This window comes from Diabrotica virgifera, chromosome 8 (assembly GCF_917563875.1).
Source record: "Diabrotica virgifera virgifera chromosome 8, PGI_DIABVI_V3a".
NCBI lineage: Eukaryota > Metazoa > Arthropoda > Insecta > Coleoptera > Chrysomelidae > Diabrotica > Diabrotica virgifera.
Genome location: NC_065450.1, coordinates 217757497 through 217772424, shown reverse-complemented (window position 1 = coordinate 217772424; position 14928 = coordinate 217757497). Strand labels below are relative to the sequence as shown.

Sequence of the window (14928 nt, the reverse complement as noted above, 5' to 3'; positions counted from 1 at the left end):
TTTCGGTGGACACTTTTAGACCGAAATATATGGGAGAGGGCAAAATAAGCTCTGTTTGCCTGCGTTATTCTCTTCCGTATTTCTCCGTCTTAAGATCCGTCGGCATATATATTTCTACTCCCAGGTATGTAGATTTTCCAACCGTTTCAATGTCATCTTCATGTATAATGTTTTGTAGGACTATATTTCTTCTCGTCTGAGTCATTATTTTTGTTCTTCTGTGTTAATTTCCAGACCTAGCATTTTTGTTTGTGTTTTTAACTCTGCGTATGTTCCCTGTGCTCCTGTTGATGTTCTACTCATAATATTAAAATCATCGGCATAAGCGGCCAGTTAACCGTTCGGTTGATCAGTAGGTTTCCTAGTCCAGTTTGCATTTGCCTAACCGCATACTCCAGTGCCAGGTTAAACAATGTTTTGGCCAGCCCATCTCCCTGCTTTAGTCCCTGCGAAATTTTGAAAAAATCCGTCCGGTGGTTTTGTATTCGTACACATGCCTGAGTTTCATCCATTGTGGCTTTAATGAGTCTCATTAGCTTGTGTGGTATTGCCAAATCAGCCAATATATATGTAGTACAGTTTGTTCCTTTTGACTGAGTCGTATGCCTGTTTTGAAGTCTACAAACACGTTGTGAACATCAATATCGTGTTCCCATGATTTGCTCAAGATCTGTTTGACTGTAAATATTTGATCCAGTGTGGATCTTCCCCGTCGGAAGCTCGTCTGATATACTCCAATAATATTTTCTGCTAGTGGCTGGAGAAACGAAAACAGAACTATTAACGAATGTTGGTACGATATTCAAAACTCGATTTTAGAGTAGGTACTTAAGGGAATCTTTAAAAACACCTACAATGTTGGCAAAAAATGAATGGATGAACCAAGAAATTCTAGACTTGATGGAAGTTCGACGAAAATACAAAAATAGAAATATTATCAAATACCGTGAAATTAACAAACTCATAAAAAGAAAAATTAAACAGGCCAAAGAATCCTGGCTCGAGAATTCATGTAAAGAAATAGAAGACCTCCAAAAAAAGCATGACAGTTTCAACCTCCACAAGAAACTTAAATATACCTCCGGAATTAGAAAACAGAAAAATGCTCACGTACTTAAAACCGCAGACGGAAAAATTTGTGATCACGAACAACAGTGCAAAGAATGGGAGAGACACATCAGTGACCTTTTTGACGATGCTTCTCGAGAAAATGCTCCAAATACTACCTGTGACAACCAATTAGATAGAGGTCCCAGTATACTGAAGTCAGAAGTCATAAAAGCAATACAACAAGCCAAAAACAATAAAGCACCTGGACCAGATCAAATCCCTGTTGAGCTACTTAAACTTTTGGATGAGGAAAACATTACCTACTTGACTACTTTCTTTAACAAAATTTACAACGAAGGAAAAATACCAGATGATTGGTTGGAGTCACTGTTTATAACATTACCAAAGAAAAGCAGGCCCACCAAATGCAGCGATTTTAGACTAATCAGTTTGATGAGTCACACACTTAAGATACTTTTACGCATTATACAAAACCGAGTATTCCTTCTGTGCGAAACTAGAATGGGTAATAAACAATTTGGATTTAGAAATGGTCTAGGAACTAGAGAAGCACTATTTTGTATGCGCGTTCTATTACAAAAAAGTTGTGAATGCTGAAAGAACGTTTATGTTTGTTTCATCGACTTCGAGAAGGCATTCGACCGAGTACAACATGATACACTTTTCGATTGCCTGCAGGCAGCAGGACTTGATCACTACGATATAAGACTGCTGAAATACTTATATTACAATCAAGTAGCCTCTATCCAAATTGGAGACAGTCGTACTGAAAAACTGCCGATAAAACGTGGAGTACGACAAGGTTGTGTTTTATCACCCACCCTTTTGAATCTGTACTCTGAAGAAATCTTTAGGGAGGCTTTGGATGACAGACAAGAGGGAGTAAGGCTAGGCGGAGAAGTAATCAACAATATTAGATACGCTGACGATACAGCCATTCTTGCTGAAAATTTACAAGATCTTCAGACACTACTAAATCTAGTCAGTGAAGCAAGCTATCGGAGAGGCCTTAAAATCAACATTTCAAAAACAAAGTGGATGGCAGTTGGAAAGATTAATATAGATCACGGTCAGCTTTCTCTTGATGGAGAGGAGTTAGAACGGGTAAATCATTTCAAGTACCTTGGCAGCTGGTTAAATGTAAATTGTGACTCTGATGAAGAGATAATAACTAGGATCGAAATATCACGGAAGGCTTTTATGACCTGGAAACCAGTTTTATGTAATAGAAACCTGTCGATGAATATTCGAAAGAAGGTGCTGAAATGTTATGTGTGGTCTATCCTATTGTATGGTTGTGAGACATGGACGTTAACAACCACAATGCTAAACAAAATAGCAGCATTCGAATTGTGGTGCTATCGACGAATCCTAAAGATATCGTGGGTTTCGCACACTTCCAATGAAGATGTTCTTCAAATGATGAATTCGGAACGTCTGCTCATAAGCATCATAAAGAGGAGAAAAACAGAATACTTCGGCCATATAATTAGAGGACCTAAATACCATCTGCTTCGCCTTATAATACAAGGAAAAGTGGAGGGAAAGAGATGGATTGGTCGAAAGAAACTTTCATGGCTGCGTAATATTAGACAATGGTATGGCTGCACAGTAGAAGAATTATTTCGCGCAGCAGCCGATAGAGAGAGATTTCAGGAAATTGTAAACATGATGACGGCCAACGTCTGAATACAGACACGGCACCTAAAGAGAAGAAGAAGGCTGGAGCCGCTGGTTTATAATATACGTGAGGACTTTAATATGATGTACATAGTAGAGAGATTCCACGGCAGTTTTTGCACTGGAGTTTGTCTTCTTTTTTATAGATCGGGCATACTATACTTTTCTTCCAGTCGTCGGGTATTTTCTCTTCTTGACATATGTCTTTCATGAGCGCGTGGATGTGACTTGCTAGGTTGTCGCCACCTACCATATACAGTTCTGCTGGTATTTCGTCAACTCCCGGAGCTTTATTGTTTTTCTGGGCCTTAATAGCTTCGAGAACTTCCTCTATAGTTGGAGCTTCTACTCCATTTCTACTTTTGACACCCTTGCTTTGGTTAATGTTAGTGTTTCAGCTCCGTACGTAATGACTGGGAGAACACATTGATTGTATACTTTCCTTTTAAGGCTTAGAGTAGAGGAATTTCACTGCTGAATATGTCTTTCAATCTGCCATATATGCTGCGCAGCCTAGATCAATACTTCTATATATCTCTTGTGTCTGATTGTCTCTAGAAATTTTGATGTCGTGTCCGAGATATCGATATTGACTTATTTCTTCTATGATATTGTCTTCGGGTGTTATTGATCCTCTTAACACCAAGTTAGTCATCATTTTGGTTTTGCCTTTATTTATTTGAAAACCAACCTCTTCAGCTGCTTTCGCTAGCTCTGTGAGCATTTCGTTTGCTTCGTTGATGTCGTTGAGGAAAACATATCTTGAGATAGATGTCTGAGAGTTGATCTAAAGATAAGATAATCTTTCATTAGGCTCAGTGCCAAAGTCTCCCTAGGAGGAAGTGAAACATGGACTCCACATCAGCGGGAAATTAATAAGCTGTTGGTATTTGAAAGGAAGGTTCTCAGAGTGATATTTGGCCTTCCAAGAGATGAATGGACAGGAGAGTGGAGGAGGCGACGTAATACTGAATTGGTAACTCTTTATGGTACCGAAAATATCGTCAGACATATAAAAAGTAACCTGATAAGATGGGCAGTTCATGTTGTAAGATCAAAGGACGACAAAATGTTTTTTTGAGAGACCAGGCGGTAGAAGATCAGTATGCCGTCCCGGAATAAGATGGGAGGATGATGTTAAAGCCGATTATCTAGGATTGTGGTACAACAATGGGAATTGAATCCCAAGATCAGTTAAAAACAAGAAGAGGGGAGGTTTTAGGGAGAAGCCCGGGAGTGGAAGATGCAAAAAAGTTTGAGGTCACAAGATTGACATTATCAGCAAAATTCAGCTTGTTCACTGGCATTTTCACGTCTGACGACTGGACTAATTTTATTACATATTTCCGTGATTTCTGGGATATTTTGATCCAAATTTTCTTAATACATGTATTATGTACTTTATTTTAATAGAACTGATTCTTGCTTTTTTATTTTCAGTTGGTAGCAGTGCAGTTTCCGTCCGTCGTTTTAATGTGACAGTTGTCAACGATAGCGGGAAAGAATGTCGCTTGGATTCTTCTTCGCCGGTTCCACGACATCGTGGTCAACCGTTTGCAAGTATTCCAGAAGACCATACGTTAGATTCAGACGAGGAGTCCCAGGCTGAGACATACAAGCCCAGAATGTCGACAAATAACAGCAGGTGCGCTTCGCCGGCGCCTTCCTGGGATTTTAGTCAAGAAGAGAACAGTGAATCAGCGGTAAGTCATTATATATATATATATATATATATATATATATATATATATATATATATATATATATATAATAGTTTTGTTTTGGGGTTGCAGTCACTTATTTTTTAGAGGCAGGATAAGTAAAACTCTTTGTTATTATCGAGCTTTCGCAAAATTTATTTGCTTTTTCAAGATAAGCTAAAATAAGTATATGATATATATATATATATACTCTTATATATATATATATATATATATATATATATATATATATATATATAAGAGTTTTACTTATCCTGCCCCTAAAAAATAAGTGACTGCAAACCCAAAACAAAACTATTATACATAGTATCAGTCAATATTACCAAACTACTTTATATATATATATATATATATATTGGTAATGGTAATATTAATTACCTATTTGCTTTGAAACTGTTACCTGACTCGTATTTCTTATAAGACTTCTTTATTCGGTATAGTCTGTGACGATAATATAATTTTATCGTCTAGAGTACGCCAATGAATTAAATAAAACGTGTTTTTGTACCGTCTCGGACGATATAAAAGTCGGAACGAAAAGCCTAATTGATTATTATTCTTGGAGCGTTGATCGAAGAATAATAAACAACAACGAGGTATAAGAGGTGAGTTATCCCGACTATTTTCCGCAGTTGTTTCGGGGTGTTGAACGAATCCGACGGTTTTCCTTTTACCTATCCTTTTACGAGCGTTGCTCGTATTTCCCTACATGTCTTTTCCACTGGCGAGCTGAGCGAGCTTTCCTCTCCTTATATGTCCGTTTCATATTAATAAATGTAATTATTTCTAATTCACGCGATCGTCGGTAGTATTCATTCATGTACCAGATATCGTCACATCAACTCGAACCTAATGTTCGATACGTAGGTTTAAAATATATTTTATTAACGAAATTAACGAGTAGTAATTAAAACTAATTATCTTATCATTTGTAATGTTTTGATTCTAAATAAATGTCTTAAAAAGCAAACCTTCTGTCTTCGGCTGAATTTTTGTTACCTGGAGCAACAAACGCAACGACCTCGTTACATTGGCGCCCGAGCAGGGGAATCAACCAAATTTAACCAGAGATACACTGTAAAAGATAATATTGGAAATGGGAGTAGGTACCCATAAAGCTGGTAGGATTTAGTCCATATGTGTGTACAGAATTCATGTACCTACACGTGTCAGAATTAGCAGCAATACATCCGATGAGTTTTAAATCGAAACGGGTCTAAGTAAAAGCAAATCATTTTTCTCTCTGTCGCAGGTATTTGGATCCAAAGACACCCATACCCATATAGTCCATTCTTTCACGGTTTTTGCTCTAAATTTTAAAGAACCGCTTGGATTGACATGAAATTTGGCATACGTATAGCTTACATGTCAAAGAAAAAAATTGATATTGTGCCGATGTGTGCTTTTGCCCTGGAGGTGACTTTCACCCCCTCTTGGGGGTGAAAAAATATATGTCCAAAATAAGTCCGGAAATGGGTAAACTGACTAATTTTAAGTAACTTTTGTTCTATAGAGCTTTTTCGCCAAGTCAACAATTTTCGAGTTATTTGCGAGTGACTATGTTCATTTTTCAACAAAATAACCACATTTTTAGAAGATTTTTCGCAAATAATTCAAAAAGTAAGTATTTTGTCGAAAAAAACGGTCTTAGCAAAAATATAGCATATAAAAAAGTAAAAAAAATGGTGTAGGCGTTAGGTCTCTGGATCTCGTAGAACCAGAGTTATAGCCAATGAAAAATAGATTCATATCCACCAAATTTCAAATAGAATATTTCGACGTGAAATATCTAAAAAATTAAGCAATTTTTAGGGAAAACTCATTATAACTTTTTTAAAGTGTTTAAAAAAAGCTTTATTTCTGTGTTTACAAAAAGTTTCTAGCATTAAATTTAAAAAAGTTACGCTCAAAATAAAGATGGTACCTTTTGTTTTTGCAAAAAAACATCGGAAAGACCACCCCCTAATTAGCAACTTAAATGAAATTAATCCACAAATTATTTTAGTTATATTGTGTTTATATGATCTGTAAGTTTCATCGATTTAAAGTGCTTATTTTTGAAAAAATTTGGTTTCAAAGTAAAATTTTAAAAAATTTAAATTTTGAAAAATATGCTTTTTTTCAAAATAACTTAAAAATTGTTAGAGATACCAAAAATCTTGAAAAACAAAAAAAGTCATATTTGCTTTTCTGAATATCGAGTATTTTTTTGTTTTTCTGTTAGACAAAAATTGATTAAGATTTGGTGTTTCTAAATTTGCATACATTCGTGATCAGTGACTCGTTCAACCCCTTTTAACTACAGCCTTTTCAATAATAAGGACTTTGAACCGATGAAACTTACAGATCATATAAACAATATATACACGAGTCAAGAAACTTGTGAAGTCGTAACGATTAAGTTCATTTAAGATACTAATTAGGGGGTGATTTTCTCGATTTTTTCACCAAAACCAAAAGGGACTAACTTTATTTTGAGCGTAACTTGTTTAATTTTGATGCTAGAATTTTTTTTATAAAACAAAAATGAAGCTTTTTTTAAACACTTTAAATAAGTTAAAATGAGTTTTCCCCGAAATGTGCTTCATTTTTAGTTATTTCACGTTAAAGTATTCCATTTGGAATTTGACGAATATGAACCTATTTTTCATTAGCTATAACTCTTCTTCTACTAGGTGTAGAGACGTAATATTTACACCATTTATTTAAATTTTTTACAGGCTATATTTTTGCTAAGAATGTTTTTTTCGACAAAATACTTACTATTTGAGTTATTTGCGAAAAACCGTCTAAAAGCGTGGTTATTTTGTTGAAAAAATGAACATATTCACTGCCAAATAATTCGAGAAGTATTGACTTAGTGAAAAAAACTCTATAAAACAAAAGTTACTTAAAATTAGCCAGTTTATCCATTTCCTGACTTTCTTTAGACGAATATTTTTCACCACCAAGAGGGGGTGAAAACCACCCCCAGGGCAAAAGCACATATCGGCACAATATCACTTTTTTTCTTTGACTTGTTAGCTATGTGTATGCCAAATTTCATGTCAATCCAAGCGGTTCTTTAAAATTTAGAGGTTTTGCAATATTTTACCGTTAAAGAACGGACTAATAGGGAAGTAAAGTTTAAAGTATATAAAACTATCATACGACAAACAGTAGCATATAGCCAGTGCCGCGCCAGCACGTGTTAGCGCCTGTGTGCAAAACATTTAATGGCGCCCAAAAATACGCATTTTTTTAAATCGTCTCGTTAAATTAAATAATGCGAAAATGAACAATTATTTATTGTAACCAAACAAAAATAACTAAAAATTCTCATATATGCAACGGGAAAATAAACTAAGTTAAAATAATTAAGTGAAAATAAATCTTTGGTGTAACAACATAAATGACTAAAGATGCAGGTAAACTTGAAAATAAATATCTATTTTAGAAAAAAATTCACTTTTCGAGCCTCAACTCTAAAAGAATATTTATCGAAGCTTTGAACGAAACTGAGAAAGGAATTCTACTAAACGGGTACCTGCTAAATAACATCAGGTGTGCAGATGACACCATAATATTTGCGGACAACCTAGAAGATCTACAAGTCCTTATAAACAAAAGCACATATTACAGTCGACTCAATATAAACGTATAAAAGACAAAGCTTATGATCATTAGCAAGAAAAAGATAACAAAAGGGCAACTCTAAATCAACCAAACCCCCGTAGAAAGAGTGACGCACACAACTATCTCGGTACCATAATAAATGAAGAATGGACTAAAACAACCAAGAAATAGTAGCGCGCATTGGAAAAGCTAAATCCACCTTCAACCGTATTGGGTTTCTCCAAGAGTCACAACCTCTCTCCTGGTCTGGTACTTATAAAAGTAAGAATGCTGCGATGCTACGTCTTCTCTGTCATTTTTTATGGTGTTGAATCGTGGACCTTGAACGAAGATATGTGCAGAAAATTGGAAGCTTTGAGATGTGGCTATACCGTAGAATTCTTAAAATTTCGTGAACTGACCGGGTCACAAATGAGAAGGTCCTCAGAGAAATGAAGAAGAACCAAGAAGAACTGACCACCATTAAATCTTGAAGTTAGAATACTTTGTATACAGTATGCGAAATGAATCCAGATATGCTCCACTACAAGCCATCGTGCAAGGAAAAATATTTGGAAAGCGAGGTCCAGCAAGAAAAAACACCCTGGTTAAAATACCTCAGAACCTGGTTCAACACAACATATGTGCAACTTTTCCGCTCTGCATATCGCGGATATAGCTGCATATCGCCAACATTCGTCACGAATCAAGAAGAAGAAACAGTTAATCCCTTTTTAATCTCTTTTAATTTTAAAATTTTACAAACATCCTTATTTATTTCTTTTAACAAAGGCTGAAGCTGTATAATTCATATACAGTGGAACCTCGATTATCTGTCTCTCTATTAACCGTCACCTCTGTTAACCGTCAGGGCCCATACATAAGTTATATTGTATACATAAGTAAAAATTTAGTCATCAATTCATTTTGTTTGAGCATTGCGATAAGCCGTTGAAATGTACATGTGCAGTTATGTCACCACCGCATTTTGTTATGTAAATAATTTTTGTTCTTATCCAGGGCTCTGAATTAAATTTCAATTTAAAAAGGTAATGATAAATGATACCGTGCTTTTAGAGTTCTATTTTTTGAATCGCAAGCCGAAAATAAAAACCCACAGCACAATAATTATTAGTCAATATGTGTGTGTCACCATAATACTATTAATTTTTTTTAATGTTCTGTTAACCGCCTTTTCGATTATCCGTCATACCCTTGGTCTGGTGCCCTGACGGATAATCGAGGTTCCACTGTACCTAATTCTTTAAACAAATCGTCTCCCGCTATAATAGTCTATAATATATATGATCATTAAATCTCAGTTTTTTCCAAATTCCTTCACAAACTGTACTGTCGTTAAAATTACCTATATAAAAATTTCAAAGAATTAACATGATTTTCCAATACGAAAATCTTTCGTTTGCTGACATTAATGCTTACTCGAGAACACAATGAAAGAAATTAACTTTGTATGACATTTTAGAATCCCAAATCGGTTCGTTTTTATGTTCGTAATCAAACTGTCAGCTTTTTCCGAACCCGTAACTGTGTGACTGGTTGATAACTGGGCTCCACATCCAGTTTCTGTGTAGTTTCATTTGCTATCGTAATGACATCATTAAATTTGATATATTATGTCCAAAACTCCAGCAACATTTGTTTTATATTTTGTAAAGCATTTAAGGCCCTCTGCATATTCATTGTTTTTGATTGAAAAATTTTGCTAGCAAAGTTAACTTTCATCAGAACTTTATACCATATGCATGTAGACTGCGCAACTGAGCTAAACATGTATCTATCAACTATCTAACAACTATCTCCTAAACATCTAGCTTCATAATTTCAACCACGATATTGATCCTAATGCGTTATATCACATAAAGCATGATAAATGTCTGACAAATTTTTGTATAATGGCTTTAAAGCATCAATTCTGCTGGACCAGCGTGTATTAGATAAATGCTTTAAAGTCAGACTTACAAAGTGTTGTTTTATGATATCCCGACGTTTGGTAGAAGCTGAAAAAAAAATGGGTAGGTGTTATTTTGATCCGCCTAAAATTTTTGTGAAAGCTCTAGTGTGGCGCCCCTTAATCGCTGGCGCCTGTGTGCGCCGCACACATTGCACACATGCACAGCGCGGCCCTGCATATAGCGCAGAAACATGGATCATGACAGAAAAGACAATAAACTTATCAATACTTTTGAAAGCAAGATATTGAGAAGTATACTGGGACCCATCGACTGTCTTTAAAAACATATTCGCTGTGTGCAAGTACTTGGAGGGGATACGAGAAACGATCGTGCGCGAATAGCGGAGAAATCTTGCAACTTTTTTTAAATAATTCATGGTCAATTGAAATTGTCAAATTGACATATATTTCATATCTAATATTGATATGATATGGAATTATTATATAAAACTATATTTAATTAATTATATTTTGCTTGTAGTAGTGCATTTTAATAATTAATTTTATTTACTACATACAATTGTTTACCTTTTAATAACATAACCTTAATATTACTTTTTCTTCTTATAATTTTGTTGGGCTATGGCCTTGACAATAATTGTCCAGTAACCAGGACCAATATGATTTTAAAAGTGCGAAAAATGTTGCCGAGCTATGAAACCAGGTGTCGCTTTTCCGAACTTGCACGGTCCCAATACAATATCTACACAATCCTTAAAACTGTAATTAATTATACCTAATATATTCCCTACATTATTATCTTAAAAGGTTTTAATTTCTAGTGGGCTAGGCAAACCCACCCCATCCCTTTTGTCACCACAGAGCGACGAAAAACATGTTAAATTAAAATTAGAGATATTTTTTAAACACGGACACTGCCATATGTAGAAATATTTATGTTTATTGTCTCGACATATGCGAAAGTTTTTACCCTTTTTGCCAAGCTTTTTTTTTTCAAAGACCAAGCACCCTTTGAAAACTATAATCTACATTCTATAATCTACACTTTTTATAGAATAATAAACAATTATATAAATAAACAAATAGTCAAAGGAACTGGTATTTAGGTATCTCCATCTAATAGGGATTTTCATTCACAGTCATTTGTTTCGCGCTTCTGTCATATGTCGTATAATCCGTGGATATTAATATTATACACAGATTATACAACATATGACAGAAGCTCGAAACAAATGACAATCGATGAAAAGCCCTATTTACTTACCGTTGCACGATACCACAGAATAAATAACAACAACACGAAATATTTAGGCGGTAGTTGTGTTCTTTTTTAGAATCACTTTGCTGAGTACACTGACATTACAGCCACTAGACATATTTTGTTACATACGCGTAGAAATAATACTTAAAGATTTCTATTAATGTTAACATAAAGAAATACACAATATTATGTTCCATTTAATTTGTATAAATGGATTATAAATTATAAAGCGTTTTTATGAAGCACATTTGTTCGGAATACACTGTAACTATAATCGAACGAAGGTGATATTTTGGCATAAATTGGTAACATTTATTTGACAGTTGCGGTGATGACACTTCATATTTGTTTATATTCTTTATTATAAGTATTTGTTTCATTATATTTACTGTTTTTATTATGTACTTTAACGTAAGATTATAACTTAATTCTTGTTTTCTATTTCTAAAGTTTTTATTTACTTACATTGAATATTAATTTGTTTTGCTGGATAATCCACTTCCGCAAAAATTGTGTAAAGTATTTGATTTAAAATGAATTTAGGAATTTTTTGTAATTGGGCAACAATGTCAACTTAGATCTCTAATGTAGATAATGACGTGCAACGGTAACTAAATTAGACGGACTGTACACTCATACCTACACATAATACACAATCCTTTTACAGTTAGGTATCTCCTATATTTAAAATTACGAATCATATCTCATCTCACATTTTAGTGATGTTATGTTAGCTATGTATGTTATGCTAATTAAATACATATCAAATTTGAATAACAAAAATATCGCAAACACGTGTAACAGTCTGAAACATCCTTTTCCATTATTTTTTACAATACAGACGTAAATAGTGTTGCCTATATAATTAACAACAACCGCTTTTAAATTCCCCATTGAAAATTAACAACGTATTCACCGCGTAGTAGCCACTCCCCCTTCATCAGCTGATAGCGACATTATTGCCTCCTATGAGTATTCATTTGAAGTAAAAGTTTCCATTTAATGGAGACTTGAGGAAATTGTTGGAAAACACATTTTATTTTTTAACAGCTGTCACATTATAACTCCGCAAATTAGTCATTCTAATTTCCTCTTGTCCTACCGTTGGGTTAAAAATAGTGCTGAGTACATATTTAGTTTTTAAAAGATAAATACAGTGTTTTAAAAGTGAAGTGATATGGACAAGATTTTAGTGATAAGACCAGACGAGTGATTTTTTGTGTAAAAAAGTGGTTTGTGTATTTAATGGAATGTACCACGCATTATTGAATGTGTAAGACCAAAGGTAACAATCCACATTTTTCGTCTTTTTACATATTTTTCCGTCCGCAAATTCAAGCGTTTTTAATTTATGTAAATATTGCCCATTCATACATTTATTGTTTTTATTTGGAGCAACTTGTTCAGCAATGAAAACTGTATTTTACAATAGTAGTGACTTTGGTTTTTTTCAAAGTTATCATCGAGATAAATTATTGAGACAAAAGCAAAGATAATAAATATTTAAGAGAGTTCCTTAGATAATAATTGAAACTAATATTAATCGGGCCTATTAATAGATGAAAGTAATCGACAAAGCAATAATATTATGTCAAGTAATACTGATTATTAATAAAATTAAGAGGTACTTTTCAAGTATAGGATTTAGGCATGTGTAGATTATAATAATGAACATATATTTTAAGCAGTTTTTAGATTTTCAACAGATCCATGAAACTGATGAACTATTTTTGGCTAGGGAAATGTTTTTCATTGTCACTGTGTAGGCAGACACTCATTAAGTATAGGTTGTTGGTGCCTACATGTCTAGATCACATGTACCAGTGTCTCATTATATAAAATGAAATAGACATTATTTGCTTGGACCTGCTTTGTTACTTTTATTTTTAATGAAATCATTTACTTGTTTGTACAATTCAATTAATGAAGAATTCAAATGTTCTCTTGAGCTACTACTACATGCTTATTTATTTGTTTAACTTCTAGATTTAATTTTTTATCCATTTTTTAATGAAAATTAAACTTTATTCAATGTTCAGGACTTTCTAACTCTATTGGATTATTAGTTTTTGAAATGTTCCTATAAATTTCTTGTGTGAAAGTGTTCTAACCTCTAAAAATCTAGTTAAATATTCAGTGTGTGTTAAGAAAATGTTAATATTTAATATCCAGTCTTTTGAGTAGAAGAAGATCCACTTTTACTTCTAATTGTTTCAAAATCATAGTATTATTCAATTTGTGGATGTCCCTATGAATTTCTATAATATACAATAGTATAATTATTTGTTCTTTGGTTTTGGTTGATGTGAGTGGATTTATATATAGCATTTAAATGACCTTGACATTGATGATATAATGTTTCTTCTATCTTGTAGGCCAGCCATCTTCTTCATCATCAAATAAAAGAGCTGAATGAAATAGAGGCAAAAGCATATATTATTTATTATTTATTTATTAACATGCCATCAATTTACAAAAGTTTGTATGTTGTTAAGGTACACCTTAACAACAATAAATGTTTAAAATATTAAACATCTTAGAATAATAAACCATAACACAGATTTATGAGATAACTACCTTTTACTTACAGTATAACAGAGTTAACAAAAACCTTAAGGTCACTTGCACTGCATAAATGAACATCTGCCCTCATGGTTGCAGACAAATCATTTTTTATTATACTTAGGGCTGGTTGTTCGAACGCTAATCAAGAAGTTGATTATAATTAAGTCCACTTAACAACCATCAAATAACAACACCCCTCATTCATATGTCCATCAGTTGATTGTAATCAATTATGTTAATTATCATTATGATAATTAACATAATTGATTGATTAATTAATTATTAATTAACATAACAATAATTATTAACATAATAGATTAATAAATCTCATAATTGTAACCAATTATGTTTTCAGCAACCCAAACAAAGTTGACATTGACAGTTGGTGACAGTAATTAAATATTTGATAATGATCAGTTGATTCCATTTTTGATTAGCGTTTGAACAACCGGCCCTTAGTTGTTTTTTAAATAAGCTAATTTTGAAGTCAAAAATACTTAAGTATTTATCTTGGCAGACTATTAGTGCTCCAGACCAAGTGTGTAGTCAGTTCATTGATACCATCATTAGTGTGGTGAAATGTCACTGAAAATATTTCTGATTGTCTGTTCTACTAAGTACTTGTAAGTACTCTGCCAGCAAACGCTCAAATTAATGATTTTTGACCATTTTCTCAGGCCTGTAACTCCTATATGCCGTGTCTATAACTCCAAATTTTTACCCCTTATTCTACTTGTCACAGGCTCATTCAGCCAAATTTCAAATTTTTACATGCGTGCCCATCAGAGATAGGTATAAGGGGTCAAACTTTGAGATTTTTCAAAAAATTACATTTTTGAGATATTTTTTGAAAAAATTTACTTAAGCGTCAAAGCTCAAACTTTTTTCATTTAAAGTATGTATATACAGGGTGAGTTTTTAGTGCGGGATCGGTCGATAATTCCATTACGGTATAGAATATCGAAAAAAGTTATTTAGAAAAAATGTAGGCAATGATATTCTCCACGCTTGGAAAATATGTCCATTTCTACAGGGTGATCAATAACAGCGTGGTATATCAAACATATAATTTTTTAAATGGGACACCCTATATATTTTTTCAT

The 14928-nt window shown here is 33.5% G+C and overlaps 1 protein-coding gene across 2 annotated transcripts in view; it reads left to right on the top strand.

The window, feature by feature from the left end:
* LOC114327576 (5'-AMP-activated protein kinase subunit gamma-2) overlaps positions 1–14928 on the top strand; it is a 537287-nt gene that overhangs the window by 30135 nt on the left and 492224 nt on the right. Inside the window, exon 2 of one of the 2 annotated variants that reach the window (XM_050657995.1) lies at positions 4192–4454. In XM_050657995.1, coding sequence (XP_050513952.1) covers positions 4192–4454 — 263 coding nt within the window. Of the gene's footprint in view, positions 1–4191; positions 4455–12184; positions 12546–14928 lie in introns of those variants that run through there. The other variant, XM_050657994.1, reaches the window with a different exon arrangement.